A 19,342-nucleotide genomic window follows, 5' to 3' on the forward strand; every position below is an offset into this window, starting at 1 on the left:
TAAGCACTTCTGGGTACAGAGATGGACTTAAGTAGTTTTAGTTTTTGAATTTTAATAGGCATGTATATCATTTAAGTTGTGAAGTCCACACTAGAGGCAAGATCCGTTGTACACAATGCATATACAAAAAGAGTGATGGGGTGTGCTTATTTTATCATTTGCCTCTCTATCTTAACCCTTCTTCGATGCCTCCACTCCAAACCTACATTTTCTTCCCTCCTGCATGTATTATTGCATGCTTAACAGCAATGCTTCTCAATTTGGCATTTTAAGACGTGTGGACCTCAACTCACAGAACTCATGTCCAGCCACACTGTTTTACAGTATGAAGTAAATCTGCTTGCCAGCACTGATATATTTCCCCAACTTTGGAATATCTGGTAAAGTTCTCTGGGGCCCATTAAAGTTATGCCACCTTCACATCCCACCTAGTCTTTAATTAGGGACTCATTCCAGTTTCTAATAGGGAAAGGTAAAGTATTTATTCGAAATGAGCCTCTAAGTAAGCAAGCACTGGTACAATCAGCTATATTTAATGGAAAATGTCCTATTTAAAATACTAATTGTTACATAGTAGCTTCAACTATAGTAGTTTCCACCAAGGTCCTCTGTTCCGGAGGGAACAGAGGTTTAATCTCATTGGTCTGACAGCTCCCTATAAAAGGGCTGCTGTAAGACTCAACCTTTGCTGGATTGTACATAGTTGCTACTGACTTAATAAAGAGCTGGTGTTACCGTTAGCTTGTGTGTATCTTTCCATTACCCGATTTAACATTAATACAATACAATACAATACAATACAATACAATACATTACAATGCATTGCAATGCAATGCAATGCAATGCAATGCAATGCAATGCAATGCAATACAATACAATACAATACAATACAGTACAATAGCAGAGTTGGAAAGGACCTTGGAGGTCTTCTAGTCCAGGAAACCCTATACAGTTTCAGTCAAATGGCTATCCAACATCTTCTTAAAGACTTCCAGTGTTGGGGCATTCACAACTTCTGGAGGCAAGCTGTTCCACTGATTAATTGTTCTAATTGTCAGGAAATTTCTCCTCAGTTCTAAGTTGCTTCTCTCCTTGATTAGTTTTCACCCATTGCTTCTTGTTCTACCCTCAGGTGCCTTGGAGAATAGTTTGACTCCCTCTTCTTTATGGCAACCCCTGAAGTATTGGAACACTGCTATCATGTCTCCCCTAGTCCTTCTTTTCATTAAACTAGACATACCCAGTTCTTCATATGTTTTAGCCTCCAGTCCCCTAATCATCTTTGTTGCTCTTCTCTGCACTCTTTCTAGGGTCTCCACATCTTTTCTACATTGTGGCAACCAAAACTGAATGCAGTATTCCAAGTGTGGCCTTACCAAGGCATTATAAAGTGGTATTAACACACTTCATGTGATTTTGATTCTATCCCTCTGTTTATGCAGCCTAGAATGAATGAATGGCTAATAAAATTAAATCTGTTTTTGCTTATGTCAGGTTCTCTCACTCACTTTCATAGTTTTGGGATCATAAAGAATCCAATCTTATCTCTATTAATGGAAGAAAGCTACATTCATGTAATTTCAATCTTATCTGATACATCACTGTTACTGTTCTTGGAGCTCTTTGCTTTACCAGCTACAACCCTCTGGACTGACTGAGGAACAGTCTCTGATAAATAAACATTCAGTCTCCCCAATTCATTTCATTCCAAATGCATCTTGCATCCAAGAGGTCTTGTAGCCTGGGGATTTGACTGGAAGAAAAGTGGCAAGAGATGGCTATTTGATAGAGGAAAAGAGCTCAGAAGAGCTGGATTCTGGAATTGTTAAAAGCAGAACAATCCTTGGAAACAGTATTCAGACATGAAGGGGTTCTTTCTTGTTTAGCTTCAGGTAACTAATGGGAACTGGCAGACCATGTAACCAGCAGATCACAGTAAAGATAACACTCATTGTTCAAAGAACAAGACTGGCCCGATGACCAAGGAAAAATATTACTTCTAAACTAGAATTACCAAGTTCTTAAGTATCTCACCTTCATGGTGGGTAAGGGATGTTTATAAGATATCTTGAGTCTGCATTTAACATAATACAGATAGTCCTTCACTTATGACCACAACCGAGCCCAAAATTGCTGTTACTGAGTGAGGCATTTGTTAAATGAGTTTTGCCCCATTTATGACTTTTCTTGACACAGATGTTAAGGGAATCACTGCAGTTGTTAGGTTAGTAACACAATTGTTAAATGAATCTGGCTTTCCCATTGACTCTGCTTGTGAGATGGTTGCAAAAGGTGATCCTGGGACATTGCAACTGTCATAAATATGAGTCAGTTGTCAAGTGTCCAAATTTTAACCATATGAACATAGGAATGCTGCAATGGTTGTTAAGAGTGAAAAATTGTCATGTCACTTTTTCAGTTCCTTTGTAATTTTGAATCGTCACTAAATGAACTGTTGTAAGTCAAGGACTATCTGCATGAGGAAGAAAGCTTTAAATAACCATTTATGCTATTTCCCCCTCCCTTAGAAAAATTGGCCTCAGTTTCCAGAACTCTTAACAACCACCAACTATTGTTCTCTGAGGATTTCTAGGAGTTTCATTTAGATTGGGTATAACAGCATTTCTACTGGCGAGTTCTGCAAAATATCTGTAATGGGGTGATTACAGTTCTACATCTACCCTTGTTTCTATTTTAGGAAAGATTTACTATAACAGTGCTTATGATGTCCTTGGAGCATTTTGGAAAAACATTATCCAGCCATTACCAATAGAACTTTGATCAGACTTGAAAAAGTGACAAGCACGCATGCACACACACTCACTCACTCACTCACTCACTCACTCACTCACTCACTCACTCACTCACTCTATATGTATCTGTTTTACAGTTCTCAATTTATGAGTAGTTATTTCTGAACTGAACTAAGATCAGAGACTTTTATATAAACATGTCTCCTTCCTTTGTGGCTGAAACCTGAATATAGATGCTAAATTCTCCTCTTCTGTAAAGAAAAAGGAAGTCTAATTTAAGTCATAAAAAAGACTAAAATGAAAGACAGGGAAAAGAGCCAGTCTATAAAATCTTTGATTTTATTGATATCTGGAAAATCAAAATGTTCATCTCTTCATTATAAATGTGTTTACTATTATAAATGTGTTTTAATGAGGTGGAGTTATCATAAATGTGGGTAAATTAAAAAGCAGAGCTTTGTCATGGCTTTCCAGGTTCCGTCGGAGAAATAGATTGTAATCTGCCAGGAAAAAAAATAGCAAACTTGAACAAGGTTTTATTTTAATCAAAACCGGTCTGCATTCAGCAGGAACTTAAACCCCTATTAAATGTTCTACCTAGTGAGTAAAAGTAGGATAGAGCAGAAATCTAACTCATTGGCACCCTCTGCAGCACAAGAATAGTAAGTTTAGTTTCTCAGCAGGAAGCAATGATCTTCTAAATCATTTTAATGAGGGAAAGAAGAAAAGGCTGTGGAGCAGTTTTATATAAACATGTGTTGTTCCTTTGTGGCTGAAATTTCACTAAGTTGTTACTCTATAAATTTTTCTTCATCAATGAAGCCAAGGAAACAGTTCCTTCCTTCTCATTAAATTATTGCCACTTTTAAATGAAGTATATTGACTAGTATACTATAGTACACTGCGTTCAAGGGCTCAAGGTGGCTCAGTGGCTAAGATGCTGAGCTTGTCAATCAGAAAAGTCGGCAGTTCAGTGGTTTGAATCCCTAGTGCCACATAACAGAGTGAGCTCCCATTTACTTGTCTGAGCTTCTGCCAACCTAGCAGTTTGAAAGCATGTAAAAATGCAAGTAGAAAAATAGGTACCACCTTTGGTGGGAAGGTAACAACGTTCTGTGTAACTTCGGTGTTTAATCATGCCAGTCACATGACTACCAAGATGTCTTTGGACAGTGTTGGCTCTTTGGCTTTGAAACAGAGATGAGCACTGCTCCCTAGAGTTGGGAACGATTAGCATATATGTGCGAGGGGAACCTTTACCTTATTGACTAGTAACAAAGAATGAATTGCATCTGACTTGGGGATATAACTGGATGGAATCTGCCTGGGAAATATACCCCAGCCCAGCTGGTTTAATAGAACATAAAATTAAGGTATATCCTGTTCCACTTCCAATTCATGTGTTGCAGCTTCTAAGTAGCTAAAGAATAGTTTTTAGAAGGATTTTTGCAATATAAAGAAGTCTTCGTTTTATTGATAGCTGAGAAACTAACTCCAGATGGGCTGATAACACACACAAAACAGGAAAGCATAACAGGAAACTCAGAAAATTATAGCTCATTCCGAACACTTTATTGGTTCATATATTTGTTTATTTTCCCAGAAGAAACAAATGACTTTCATATTGGTGCCAAGAAAACAACATTGACGTGTTAATGAAGTCACTGGAAGTTGGGCTCAAGTTGAGGGGAAAATGTATTTATTCAGTTTATTTTTTAAAATTCTTGGATAACTCTAAGGACAATGCATAATGAAACACAAACACATCCCTTGTGCATAAAGTAAAAGAATAAATCAATTAACATAGCAACTTAAAATCAGCAGAGATTAAAACAAGCACCACCAGAAAAATCCTAATATATGAGGGAGATACGATTCTCAAAGAATATTAACAAAATAATTATGAAGGATAATTCTTTGAGGTTAAAGGAGGAATTTGCCTAGTACTCCAAAGATAACGAAATGGGAATAACAGAAATCTCTTGTAGAGCATGTTTTACAGCTGAGAAAAAGGAGCACAAGATGATCAATGAAAAGTTGTCTCTTCCTAAAGAAGTTACTGCAGTATTTCAGCATGCAGTGATGTTCAGAAGAAGTCCTCCATACCAATCTCAAGCATACCTAGTGGTGGGTTCCTACTGGTTTGGACTGAACCGGTAGTGGTTTGGCAGCCTGGGTCGCTGGAACAGGCAGCGACCAGGCCTGCCACCCCCCCTCCCCGAACCAGTTCCCTGGTTCGAGGGCGTGGCAGGCCTGGGTTACTGCTGGTTCTATAGTGCCGCCTTCTTGTTTTTCAGTTTTGTGCATGGATAGAACAATTTTAATTGCACTGCGCATGCGCAGTAGTGCTTGCTGGAACCCACTTCTGGGTATACAGTATATGGAAAGAGGCTCTCCTTCCTCCAATTCTCCTAGGTAGACCATGATATTTTGTTGCCTCTAACAATATGAACTGAGCATAAAAATAAATGAGCTGGGAGCCATCAGAACTACTGTTCTTTGCATGAAAAGAGTCCTCTAAAGACTCTTCAGGAGCAGCCATGGAGGGTATTTGCATACTGGTGGTCATGGAATAAAAAGTTAATATGGCAGGTACGTGATCAGACATTAATCTAAACTGAGCTGAACATAGTTCATTGAAGCCATCACGCCTCATGCAAAGCCATAATATGGTTTCCTTGCATTTGTAAATATATTTTCATTAACTCAGTGAAGCAACAGATTTCAGATCAATGTAATTAATAAGCTCTGAGCCTTGATGGTGCAGTGGTTAGAATGCAGTACAGCAGGCTACTTCTGCTGCTAGCTGGCTGGCTGCAGTTCGGCAGTCCTATTCTCATTGTAGGCTCAGCCTTCCATCCTTTCGAAGTCTGTAAAATGAGGACCCAGATTGTTGAGGGCAAAAGGCTGACTCTGTAAACTACCTAGAGGGCTGTAAAGCATTGTGAAGTAGTTTAGAAGTCTAAGTACTATTGCTATTTAGCAAAAGATAAGGATATTGATGTCTCTTCTCAAGGCAGAGAGACCTGATGGTCAAGCACAATTCATGAAAGAGCACATCCTATAATTAGGAAACAAATCAGGAAAAGGCATTTTCCACCACCACCAACCCCCGCCCCCAGTTATCATGCTTCTGAAATTGGACAGATCTTCTGAATGGACTTCAACAGACTTGAATTTATTTTCAATTTTAATTTAACTCAATTGAGTTGATTTAGCCTTGGAGTCCTAGGAGACGATCACTTAAATATGAGCCAGCAGTGTATGGCAACAGCCAAAAAAACCTAATACAATCCTTGTTTGTATAAACAAAGGCATAGATTCAAAATCACTTGAAGTATTAGTACCACTTTATAAATCCTTAATAAGGCCACATCAGGAATACTGCAATCAGTTTTGGTCACCACATTATAAAAAAGATGTTGAGACTTTAGAAAAAGTGCAAAGAAGAGCAACTAAGATGATTAAAGGCCTGGAGACAAATGAAGAATGATTGCAGGATTTGGGTTTGGCTAGTCTAAAGAAAAGGAGGGCTAGGGGGGATATGATAGTAATGTTCTAGTATTTAAGAGATTGCCACAAAGAGGAGGTTAACTTATTTTCCAAAGCACTAGGGGGAAGGACAAAAAACTACCGTAATCAAGGATTTCCTTAATTCCTGGAATTAAGGAAAAACTTCCTAACATTGAAAACAATTAACCTGGGGAAGAGCTTGCCTTTAGAAGTTGTGGTTCTTCATCATTGGATGTTTTTAGGAAGAGACTGAACAGCCACTTATCTGAAATGTTGTAGCACTTCCTGCTTGACTTGGATTAGAAGACCTCCAAGGTCCTTTACAGTTCTATTCTGATCGATAGGTATGACTTAGCTTAAATAGAAAGCATATGACAGTTTGCCAGTTGGCCACAACCATTGAAGCAACCTTCGGTGAACAAATCACTTTCCTGTGTCAGTAATTTTGGGTTAGGTGTAGACCATCTTCCACATTGTTTCCACATTTCAAATATGACACCCAACTCAAAAAGATTGCTTGCCCCTGACTTAATGCCCTGTGAGAACCCACTCACAAAAGTTTCTGAATTATGCTTGCTGTTTGTGTGATTTGTGAACTCTGCCACTTGTGGGTTATTGAGCAAACCCTATTTAAGCAAGATATGGAGGACTGGATTTCAGTGACAGAAAGTCATAATCTTATTGAGTGTTGAAAAAAGCTTTTTAAGGACAAGAACAGTTTGACAGTAAAAAGAAGTAGGTATCCATTCATTGGAGGCTAGATAGCTTTCTGTTTGGGATCTTTTAATTTTAGTTCCTTCACTAATCAAGATGGCCTCTTGCACCATTATGAAGCGATGCCATAGAACTGTGTGAGTATAGTCAGCTCTTTATTTAAATAATTCATACACATGTATTAGCTTAAGACTTAAAAAGTGTTCCCAGCCCAATAAATGTTGTTTTTAATATTATGTTTTCTTGCATGAGAAAACAATTCAATGTAAATGAAATACGTGCAGTGGTATATAGGTGATTATCTCTCTACAGTGAAAATAATTGGCTTATCCACTTTCATTCTGAGAGCCTTCCTCTCCTTCTCTTCTTCTTATCCTAAACCAGCTTTCCTTTCAAGGACACAAGCCAAAATCAGGTCTGTTGGGCACGTGGAAAGACTGTCTAACAGCATGGAAGGAGAACAATTTGGTGTACCTGAGAAAATGCCATTGATCTGACAGTCATGGATGGAAGCAATGAAGTATACTCCATCCAAAATATGGTTCAGCAGTTAAAATGACCAAGGGAAACCAAGAAATATAATTGTATTAATTATTTTCATAATGCTCTAGGATGTAATGAAAAATGTTATCTCAGGGAGCCAGGTAGACTTGAAGCAGCATTCAATCAAGGCTCTGAACTGGTGTTCTCATGTCTCTTGAATTTATGGTACAATCAAAGAGAATTTGCACCTATATGTGTCACATTCACAGCTCAAACTACCCATGTTATCATTCTCTGTCCAGCAGCTTTCATGGTATATCTATGCCTGATGTGAATCAATTATAGCAAGTTCCATGCAGGATGGAAAGAAGTGATAAACTCTTACATTCACGGTTTTCTTAATGCTTAAGAATTGTTCTTTCATTGCATCCCATGTCCTTATAATTCTTTGCTGCATTATTGAGGCCGATGGCCATGCAAAAGGGTGTATATGTGAAAACTCCAAAGACTCAAACAATAAGAAAAGGCTGAGTATTTTTGTGTAATGATGGAAATAACTTTCTGACAACAAAACAACAACAACAAAAATGATTTTGAAACCCTGGGTATTTAAAACCTCCTTATAAAGTTAGGAAAAGTAAGCTTGAAGAGTTGTTTCATTCATTAATGATGAAGTCACAGTAAGTATTGCTATGACAGACTCCTGTTTTGGATTTTTTAAGGGTAAAATTGCATGTGTATTACATTTCAATTTCATTTCAGCACAAAGTAGGTTGCAAATTTAGTTTATTGGACTTCCCCACTGGCCGTTACAATAAATGAAGAAGTGAAACATAATATACCGTATATCAAAAAGGCATTGAAATGGTGTCAATAATCTATTACATCACTATTAGCACTCTTATTCCCAGTACTTGAGTTGTTAAATAAAAAAAGCAACACCAATTGTAAAAAGTATCTTTTCCAATAAGATAGGTTTATGAGAAAACAGAAGGTCAGAAAATACGCTAGTCTATCTGCAGATAGGATAGAACAGTGTTTCTCAACCTTGATGGCTTGAAGTCCTGTGGACTTCAACTCCCAGAATTCCCCAGCCAGCTATGCTGGCTGGGGGATTCTGGAAGTTGAAGTCCATAGGACTTCAAGTCACCAAGGTTGAGAAACACTGGGATAGAATAATTCTTCTGGTTCTCTGTTAAACCATTGCCATAAAGTCCTCTCATTTCTCATTACAACAATTCTATTGTAACGGAGGGAACAGATATTAAATCAACAGATATTGATTTTTTCAGATGAATCAATCCCCAGCCAGTGATTGTTTTTTTTGGGGGCGGGGGTCCTGGAGATTATGAAGGTTGATACCAACAATCTTAAGTAGTATCCTATTGATAAAAACCAATCTGCAGCCTCAAAACACAATACAGCAGCTTGAAGAGGTAACATCGTTTGGCACACTGCACAAGGCAAAGAATTTGCTAGAAACAGACATTTCAGTACTGCGGTGGCCTTAGACATCAAGGAGAAGTTTCTGGATGAAATCAACTATGTGAGAAGCGGGATGCACAGCATCATATTCTGCAAAGAGGTGGCAAATATTCTCGGAATCAGCTGGGCTCTTGGAAACAACACCAAAGATCCTATGGTGGAAGATGGACAGGAAGCAGTGGTTGAAATAACAGATTTACCACTTTTTATAGTCATGACTAATGATGATGAAACGTCTTTGACAAGAGTGTGGAGAAGGTTTTATATTGCACTACTTTTCTTTTACATCATGCATTTTGCTTCTGGTATTTCACAGGAGGGGCAGGATGCTATGAAAAGCATTTTAATTCTTTGTTCAAATAGCATCTGGTCTGGGCTTGAAATTTTTAAGGAATAGGAAGAGGCAATACCCAAACTGACTCACTGATCCTATGCACTCAATTTTCCTTTCCTTTCATTGATTTATTATGTAAGCCGTTTAAGAAGCAGCAGAGTGCAACAATAAAGATTAAAGCTTAGATCCAAAATTAATTAAGAGCGTAAGTACAAAATAGGACATGAGCTGTAATGTTAATCAAGTATGTACAAGCAACTCCTTTGAAATTAATGGAATTTATATTTAAGTAGTAAACATTATTAGAATCTGGATGTTGGTTCAACAAGGAGACATTTATACAACTTCAATGCCTTTAAACTCTATTTGTATAACTGTTTTTTTTTTCCTTTTTAACCTTTACTTGGCCAATAGCTTAAAAAGCTCCCTGACTAATATCTTATACAGGAAAGACACTTATACAGGAAAGGCCCTTACATCTACAATACGTACTGTATGAAAAGGGGATGGGCTTTGATTATACAGTCTTTGATTCATGCCATCCATATAACTTACCTTGAAGTTTTGGAAAACTTTTGCCACCTTAAAAGGAAAAAGAGATATTAGATTTAATAAACATGAACTCACACCATTTTCTTAATGTAACTTCAAATAAATAACTAAATTCATACAAGAAGAAATGGCTTAGCTTTTGTTGCTGAAGCCTGGTGAAAAGAAATGGAATGAAGAGAAACATAAGTGATAGTCCCAGGTTTTGAACTTAAAAAAAAATTATACGTTCTTACTGAGACAATTCTGTTCTGTACATTTTGACCTTTTCCCTGCAATTTTGATGTTAAATTGCAATAAAAAAAATCAACGTGTTCAGAATAGCTTTTTAACCTCTCTCAACATTCAAGATTTTTTTTCTGTAACTCCAACAGAATTCTACCCAAGAACAACCCCACATTTCCTACCCTAAATATGTGTGTGTGTGTTTGTGTTTGTGTGTGTGTGTGTGTGTGTGTGTGTATGTGGCTGTGTATGTGCATGCATGCATGCATGCATGCATGCATGCATCTATCTATCTATCTATCTATCTATCTATCTATCTATCTATCATCTATCTATCTATCTATCTATCTATCTATCTATCTATCTATCTATCTATAGTTTAAAATTAAATAAAAATGGAAAAAATAACAAAAAGAGAAGCTGGTTTAGATAGTGATTTAAGATTCATTCATATAAGCCTCTTCAAGCTGTAATTGATACCATGGGTTCAGTCAGTTATTGAAGAATGCAGATAATATTATTACCAAATCATTGAAACTATTTTCCTTTTAAAGGGCTTAATTTAAATATACTATTTTGGATGATCTGTATCTCATACAGGCAATGTTGCCCACTATTGCCATCTTGGCGATAAAATGTAGCTACTAATATTTGAACAGAACTGCTATAATGTCATTGCTATTGCTTTTTGCTTCCCCATCATTCTGCTGTGTTCCATCCCAACTTCAATTAAGTTTCATGCTTTGATCCATGCCACTACTATAGATCTCCCCCCCCCAAAAAAAACAGTGAATAACATCTATTACATTTCTCTTGCTTCCAGAAAGTAGATCTAAATGCACCAAGGATTTGCAATTATATTTCATTATTACTCAGACACTTTTGTTTTTATCATGTGACAAGCGCCAGAGATTTGCTATAGAAAAAATTGTGCAATAAAAATAAATTCTATATTTTCTTAAACTTGTATAAGAGCAAACATTTCAGTAGTGCTTAAAAAAAATATTTTAAAGCTACACCATCACAACAAATTCTTGAATTCCAGACATGCCACCAAGACCTCAGCTCTGTTGTTATGTTGACAAAACAATTCATTGGGAACTATTTCCAGGTGCAGGGAAATGATAAAGTGGGTTGCTGGGAAATAGTTCCACTTAAAGATAACAGATAGTATCATTACCCCTCCAAAGACCATATATGTGGGAAGAAAGGAAGTAACTTTGATAAAATATTTTGAATACATTAATAAAACAAATATTTTGGGGAAATAAATCATGGGAGGACCTGAAGATTCTTCAACATTCTGAAGCTTTTGAACTACTCCAAAATCCGTATCTTTACTGCCGTTAGCTGGGTTCAGCAATTGAATTAAACACTGGATTGGCTGCGGTATATTTGAAGCCCCCATAAAACAAGTCCTTTTTTAAAAAAAAAGTATTCAGGTTCTGTGGAGTTTGTTGTTTGCCTGTATTTATATTATCTGAGAAAACTATGTTTATTGCTGACTGGAACCCCTTATAGTTTGGGTTTTTTTTTTGCATGAAACAGAAAAAAAGGCTTATGGTTTATGGCTTTAAGTATTAGAAAAAGATAATATAAAAAACTTTTTAAAAAAAATAATCATGGAGTAAAAGTTAATTGTTCTTATATTTGTTGCAAAGAAAATCTGAAGCTACTACTTTCGATTTCTTTTTGCTTATACTTTTTATTTTTTGCCTCTTTTCCCTTTTTTAGTATTTCTTGCTTAAAAACTCTTAATAAAAATTATAAACAAATAAATATTTGAATAATAAAAGTTATACAAAATTACAGGGAGTCCTCGACTTACAACAGTTTATTTAGTGACCATTGAAAGTTACAACAGCACTGAAAAAAAGTGACTTACGGCCATTTTTTACAGTTACAACCTTTTGCATCATCCCACGATGTGATCAAAATTCAGATGCTAGGCAACTGGTTCATATTTATGACCGTTGCCTAGTCCCCTTTTCATCACATTTTGCGACCTTCTGACCAGCAAAGTCAACGGGGAAGTCAGATCACTTAACATTTATCAACTGCAGTGATTCACTTAATAACTGTGGCAAAAAGGTCATAAAGTGAAGCAAAACCCACTCAACATGTGTCTCACTTAACAACATAAATTTTGGGCTCTGTTATAGTTTTCAGTTGAGGATTACCTATATTTCAGTATTTGTTAGAACTTTTGATTCCCTTTACATCTTAATCCCTGGATATTAGCCATATGAGGAGAAGGCTTTTCAAGGGAATGATAAATTAGCAGTTTGGCAGCTTCTCAAGATTGAAAACATTTTGATTTTTTTTGCGTACAATTTAATAAATGCATATAACATGAAATAAGGACATGAATGGACTCTATTATGCAATCCATTTTATAATTTCCCTTGTGGTGGAGGATTTTTTTTTTTACAAGGGCTTGCTACAGCTCAGGATATTGCAATGATTAAATAACATTCTTTCTTTCTTGTCCCTAGTTTTTCTTCTGTATAACATCTTGAAATTTCTTTGAAAATATATCTTAAAATGGCCTGAAAAGCAATCTAGCCTTCAACACTTGCTGTAAGATTTAAGCTGAAGAGTACTCACTTTCGATTTTCAGGATCCAGGTCACAAAAACTGATGGTAGCCAATGGATAGTGCCGTCTGAAGAAGATCCTGTAGGAAAGGTGTGTTTGTGTGTGAAGAAAGCAATGAAGAGGTTCAAATAGAGAACACATTTGTATTGCCACTAGCGAGAGCTATCATTCCATCTTATTGTGAAATGACCCCAGTCAATGAGATGACCACTAAATATTATATTGGATGCAAATTTTAAAAATGTATGCAATTAGTCAAGAAGATAAGGAAAAATACATGTTGAAAATGATAAATCAATGAATGAATTCAATAAAAACAATTCTTAACCCTACTTCAATGATCCCACTTATATTTAATTTGTAAAATATGTGTAGTAATCCAGGTATGGGTTTATACGACAGCAGTCTTAATTGTTGTAATTTAGCTCCAGTAAAATCATTGTGAAATAACTGGGCTTTAACATCAACTATCTTAGTCTAGCTTTAAAATAAAGGAGATTAAGTTGTTCAAAGTGTTTATTATTTCACAGGAATGTTTTTTCAGACTGGGCTGGATCTAGTGTGAATGATTCATGATTGAATTCATTGAAATACAGTAAACAGTTCATTATTTATATATGACTAATTGTCTTATTGATTTCAATGGAAATAAAACATGACTGATCTCTTTATTTAAGACTGTAGTCTATATAAGTTAAACCAAACCCCAAATGCCATAATAGCATGACACATAAAGTTGATCACTGATTCAGGCAGACGTTGTGTTCAAACATAGTGCCAAGCCAAAATTTTTAAGTTATGAATTGCTAAATAATTCATAGTGTCCTATTTCATATACAATGTGAAAACAGATAATGGCTGGGCTCACATTCTGTACTAAAACCAAAGTAAACAAATCACATTTGGGTTAATGTGGTGTGTGAACCAATCCCCCAAACCTGTATTTATATTGGTGATAGGAGCGGGAGTTATAAGGGAACAGGTTGGATGCAATGGACCAACCTGGCCACTTCACAGGGAAAATACACAAAAATAAAGGAAAAGGTAAAGATTTCCCATGCCCAGTTGTGTCTTACTCTAGGGCAAGGGTTGGCAACCTTAAACACTCAAAGAGCCACAAAGGTCCTAACCAGAAGCCCCCTGTTCAATTCTAAAGCCGACTGGAAGTCTGGTTTCACTACATAGAGTCTCCTCCTAGTGTGGCGTCCTTTTCCCTCTACCTGTCCTAACCAAAAGCCCTATCAATTGTGGATCTGACTGGCGACAGGGAGTACAGCAGGAATGAAAGAGCCACATGTGGCTCCAGAGCCACGGGTTGCTGACCCCTGCTCTAAGGGCTGGTGCTCATCTTCATTTCTTAGCTGAGGGAGCCAGCGTTGTTTGAAGACATTTCCGTGGTCATGTGGCCACCACAATTTTACATCAAGGCATACAGAACAATGTTACTTTCCCACCAAAGTGGTGCCTATTTATCTACTTGCATTTGCTTGCTTTTGAACTGTTAGGTGGGCAGAAGATGGGACAAGTAACTGGAGCTCATCCCATTGCATGGTCCTCAGGTCTCAAACCCAGGCTGTTAGTTTGCCAGCTGACAAGTTGAAGGTCTTAAATATCTGAGCCACTGCACCCCCATACAATATATATATATTTGCATAAATTTTGAAAAAAACATGCCATCTTTTCCATTTGAAGATTTTTTCCTTGATAGGGATGGCTACAGAAAATGGCTCCCCACCCTCAGGGCATCTTTCTTACTTTCTCTGGATGTCAGTCAAAGTTACTCCTAATGCTGTAACTTTGAAATGGACAATGGTGGGCGTAGGCAGCATCTCTTGTTCAAAAGTGGAAGATACAGCTTTTTGAACTGCAGCTTTGCCAGTGAGGGTTTCCATAGTCACTGAGTGCAGATACAGGAGATTACATACTATAAGGCAAAAAAAAGAAGAAAAAAGTTATCCCTGGTGGCTATCATTGAGAAATTAAAAACCATGAAACACTTAAAAAAAAATATGGAAGGAAACTAAGTGTTCTGCCTCAGGGTATGCAGTTAACTCCACACTTAGGAATCTCTTTCAGACCAAGTTTATTATCAGGCATTCTTAATAGCACAATTTACAGTTCAGTGTTAAGATACTTCTGACTTTCCATAATCTGTCCCATCACGTGGTGTATAAAGATGATGATTTCACTCCCATGCTGAGCGGAGATACAAAAACTACTATTCCAGTTCACAAAAGCATTTAAACTGACCGGCTATAACTTGCATGCAGGCAGTTAACTCCACGCTTAGGAATCTCTTTCAGACCAAGTTTATTATCAGGCATTCTTAATAGCACAATTTACAGTTCAGTGTTAAGATACTTCTGACTTTCCATAATCTGTCCCATCACGTGGTGTATAAAGATGATGATTTCACTCCCATGCTGAGCAGAGATACAAAAACTACTATTCCAGTTCACAAAAGCATTTAAACTGACCGGCTATAAACTTGCATGCAGGCAGAATGCTCCAGTGACCAATCAGAAACAGAGATGTGATCACATGTTATGGAACTACATTTCCCATAGGGTAGTTTCTTAAAGAAGACAGTTCTTAATTTCTACACTAGCTATATACTGCTGGGACAGCACACTCCCCGCCTGGAATTATAAATTCCACTATCAACTAAAGGCAAACAAAGGCATGGCATAAAACATTACAAACTTGACTATCTAATTAACTAAGCAGAGGCATAACATCAACATGCAAACCTAGCTAACTAATTAACTGAGTTACACAAAGGCATAACATCAAACAGTACAAACAATGATGTAAACACACAGTATGCAAAGCTTGAGTTTCAATCTTCTAGTTCAGTCTTCTGTAGCAGCAGTACTAGGTCAGTGATTGGTCAGTGTAGGGTTTCTTGGTGGAAGTCTGCTGGTCGCGACCTGATTCCAGCGGCTTCACAACTTGAACTTCCATCTGGTGAACTAGTCTATCATTACTGGGACGCATAAGACCTATTGGCCACGAATTCTGAGGTGCGTCCTTGTCTCTTAGCAAGACAAGGTCTCCTTCTTCAAGGTTGGGTTCTTTGTGCTGCCACTTGTGGCGATCTTGGAGGATAAGTATTCCTGCTTCCAGTGCTTCCAGAATGTGTTGGCAAGCAGTTGAACTTGTCTCCATTGTTGTATATATACTGTATGTCCTTGGGAATGAAGTTCCCTGCTGGTGGTTGCCAGTCACCTGTCTTTTGGGTCAGCAAGGTGGCTGGGGTGAGGATAGTTAGGTTTTCAAGATCTGTAAAAACTGGACCCAAAGGTCAGGAGTTGATAATAGCTGCCACCTCTGCCATGAGGGTAGTGTGGATTTCATGTGTCAATGTAGGCACCTTTGTCAACATGAAGTCTAAGATTCTGTGGGCTATGCCTATCAATCGCTCCCATACTCCTCCCATATGGGATGCATGGGGAGGGTTGAATGTCCATACACAGTCATGGGCCTTCAAGTAGCCCTCGATTGCTGGGTCTAGGCAATAGTTTTCACCTATCTTCAATTCCTTGCAAGCTCCTATTAAGTTTGTGCCGTGGTCAGATCTAAACACCTTGACCGGTCCTCTGCACGCCAGAAACTGCCTTAGGGCATTGATGAAGCAGGAACTGTCCATGGATTCAATGACTTTGATGTGGATGGCTCGAATGCTGAGACAGATGAAAAGTACAGCCCAGCGTTTGCTGTTAGCTTGCCCACCTTTGGTCCAATGGGCAGACATGGACTAGGGGCCAAAAATATCTAAACCTACATTGGTGATAGAAGGTTTAGTGCTAAGATGTTCGGGTGGCAGGGCGTCCATCACTGGCATGGTGTCGCACTTCGTTGCTTACGACAGTGCAGGCACTTGTGTAAGACAGTGGTAACGAGCCTCTTGGCACCTACAATCCAGATTCTGGCAGCCCTAATGGCTCCTTCTGTGAAATGTCTGCCTTGATGTTGGATGTTTTCATGGTGGTCCTGGACCAACAGTTTTGTCTCAAGTTGTGGGGCAGGAAGGATGATAGGATGCTTGTGATTTGAAGTTATTTCAGCCTTATCTAAACATCCTCCTACCTGCAGTAAGCCGTGGCAGTCAAGAAATAGACTCAGTTTTAGAAGTGAGCTGAATTTTGGAAGGGGTTTCATAGCCTGTAGGCACTCAAATTCTGCCGGGTACGCATCTCATTGCACACACTGCAGAATGGCTCTCTCCGCTTGGGTACGGTTGGCTGGGGAGCCCATCTTGTGATGCAGAAAATGAACGATCACTGCCACCCCTGATATGAGAAGTCTCCATATGGAGAAGCGTTCAAAGCAAGCTATGGCAAAGGAATGGTTAAGGATCAGGTTTTTGTCTCCTTTATTGCTGTCGACAAACATGTGGACCAAGACAGTGGGCTTCATGTCCTGTCTGGAAGACTTGTCGGGAACCTCTGGTCGTACATCGGCGTCACTATCTGGGTCTTGAAAGTCGTATTGTTCTGATCTCTGCGACATCAGGATGTTTGGGCAAGCCAGGAAATCTGGGCCCTTCCACCAGGTCAATTCTGCCAACTGAGATGCAAGAATAGAGAGCATGGCGTGGTCTGCTGGGTCCTGATCTGTCTGTACATATCGCCATTGCTGTGGGTTTGAGGATTTTCTGATCCTGTCTACTCTATTACTGACATAGACGGAGAAGTGTCTGCTTCAATTGTGGATGTAGCCCAGCACCACCTCTGTGTAGAAGGTGGTGGCTTGCAGCTCAAGGTCCATTGTCTTTGTTATCAGGTCACCTCAAAGGCACCGCAAAGGTCCGATCAGCACGGCACCACAAAGGTCCGATCTTGGCACGGTGTGACCTTGTTTTGGTGTTAGTTTCATCTTTCTCATGATGAAACCACCGTGAACATCATTCTCCCCGCCGTAGACCCTGATGTATCCTACGGCTGCTATTGCCTTTGTTGACGCATCTGAGAAGATATGCAGTTCTTTCTTCCTTGTGGCTGTGGGCAAGATAGGAATGTACATACACTATACCTGAGCACTTTGGAGATAACTCAGGGAGTCTCACCATGACTCCCACTCTTGCTTCTGTGCTGGCGGAAGTGACTCATCTCAATCTTTGGTGTTTTGGGAGAGTGTGCGCAGTAGGAGTCTCCCCTGGATTGTTACAGGTGCAGCAAACCGTAGGGGGTTGAATAGGCTGTTCACTGTTGACAAGACTGTTCTTCTTTTGAAAGCGGTCTTCTGAGCTGGGGATTTGAAGATGAATATGTCCTTCTTCAAGTCCCAACAAAGACCGAGACTATGTTGAATAAAGGGAGTATCTGTGCCGAGGTCAAGTTCCTGCAATCCCTTAGCATGGTCTTCAGGATTGAAGGCTGCTAGCACTTCCTCACTATTGGACAGACTTTTATGCAGCTTAAGATTGGATGACCCTAGCATCTGGTGCATAATTTTTAATAGGTCTGTGGCCTCTGCTGGAGTGGGCACAGATTTTAGGCCATCATCAACATAGAAGTCCCGTTCCACAAACTGTCTGGTATCTGCACCATATTTGGTTTCACCCACATGAGCAGTATGTTGCAGGCCATAGTTGGCAATTGCTGGGAAAGAGCCATTTCCAAAAACGTGCACTTGCATTCTGTACTCTGTTATCTGATGTTTGTGTTGTTCGTCGTTGAACCACAGGAAATGTAAGTAGTTCCGATCATCTTCCCGGACGAGGAACAAATAGAACATCTGCTGGATGTCGGCCATGATGGCTCTGGCTTCCTTCCTGAAGTGGATGAGCATGCCGAGCAGACTGTTGGTGAGGTCAGGTCCTGTGAGCAGGACTTTGTTCAGAGAGAGGCCTTGGAATTTTGCGCTGACATCGAAGACTACTCGGATCTAACCGGGCTTCTGTGGGTGGTACACTCCAAAGAATGGCAGGTATCAGCATTCCTCACCATTTCTCAGAGGTGGAACAAGTTCTGTGTATCCGTTCTGGACCATCTTGTCCATGAACTCTACTAAATGAGCCTTCATTGCAGATTTCCTGTTCATGAGTCATCTGAAACTGAAAAGGTGAGAGGGAGCTTGCTCGTGGTTCTTGGAAGCTGTTGCCTTGGTACGCGAAAGGGCAGTGGGGCCACCCACCTCTTGGTAGCATCCTGTTGGAATTCCTTGTCTATGAGAAATTCTTTGTTCTCCATCGACAAGGCCAAGTCATTGTCTTCTTCGCTTGTCTGGAACACTGTTGCTCCTAAAACTGGCTTGATCGATGAGGTCGTGAAATGTTCTTGGCATGGTTTCAGGTGGCATGTTCTCCCATTACTGAGTGGAAGTCGTGAAGACATTCACTGGGTTGAGACCTGCAGCCAATCGATGCACAGTTTCCAAAGATGACTCAACCGAATCTCAACCGAATGGGGCATCCATTGGGCCCTCAACCATTTCCTGCAGAATGAAAGCTGCAGAGGCATCTGTTCCCAGCAAGAGCATGATTTCGGCTTAAGGATCGAGGGCGGTAAAGTGATTAGCCATATGTAAAGTGATTAGCCATATGTCTTAGGTGGGGTATGGTGTTTGCTATCTCTGGTGCTGCAATATGACTGCAATCATCTGGTAGGTTGTCCCACTCTATTATTGGTGGCAGTTTGCACTATTATTGGTGCACTTCCATCTAACACTTCTATGCAGAGTCCATA

General features: G+C 39.1%; 1 protein-coding gene across 1 annotated transcript in view; it reads right to left on the minus strand.

Moving 5' to 3' along the window:
- Positions 1–8,564: 8,564 nt before the first annotated feature.
- TNS4 (tensin 4) overlaps positions 8,565–19,342 on the minus strand; it is a 33,918-nt gene continuing 23,140 nt past the window's right edge. The window contains exons 9-12 of the mRNA XM_032234749.1: positions 14,409–14,577; positions 12,664–12,732; positions 9,838–9,864; positions 8,565–9,100 (exon numbers count right to left, since the gene is read on the minus strand). Coding sequence (XP_032090640.1) covers positions 8,971–9,100; positions 9,838–9,864; positions 12,664–12,732; positions 14,409–14,577 — 395 coding nt within the window. The 3' untranslated portion in view covers positions 8,565–8,970. The remainder of the gene's footprint in view (positions 9,101–9,837; positions 9,865–12,663; positions 12,733–14,408; positions 14,578–19,342) is intronic.

Source organism: Thamnophis elegans, chromosome Z (genome assembly GCF_009769535.1).
Source record: "Thamnophis elegans isolate rThaEle1 chromosome Z, rThaEle1.pri, whole genome shotgun sequence".
In the NCBI taxonomy this organism is placed as follows: Eukaryota; Metazoa; Chordata; class Lepidosauria; order Squamata; family Colubridae; genus Thamnophis; species Thamnophis elegans.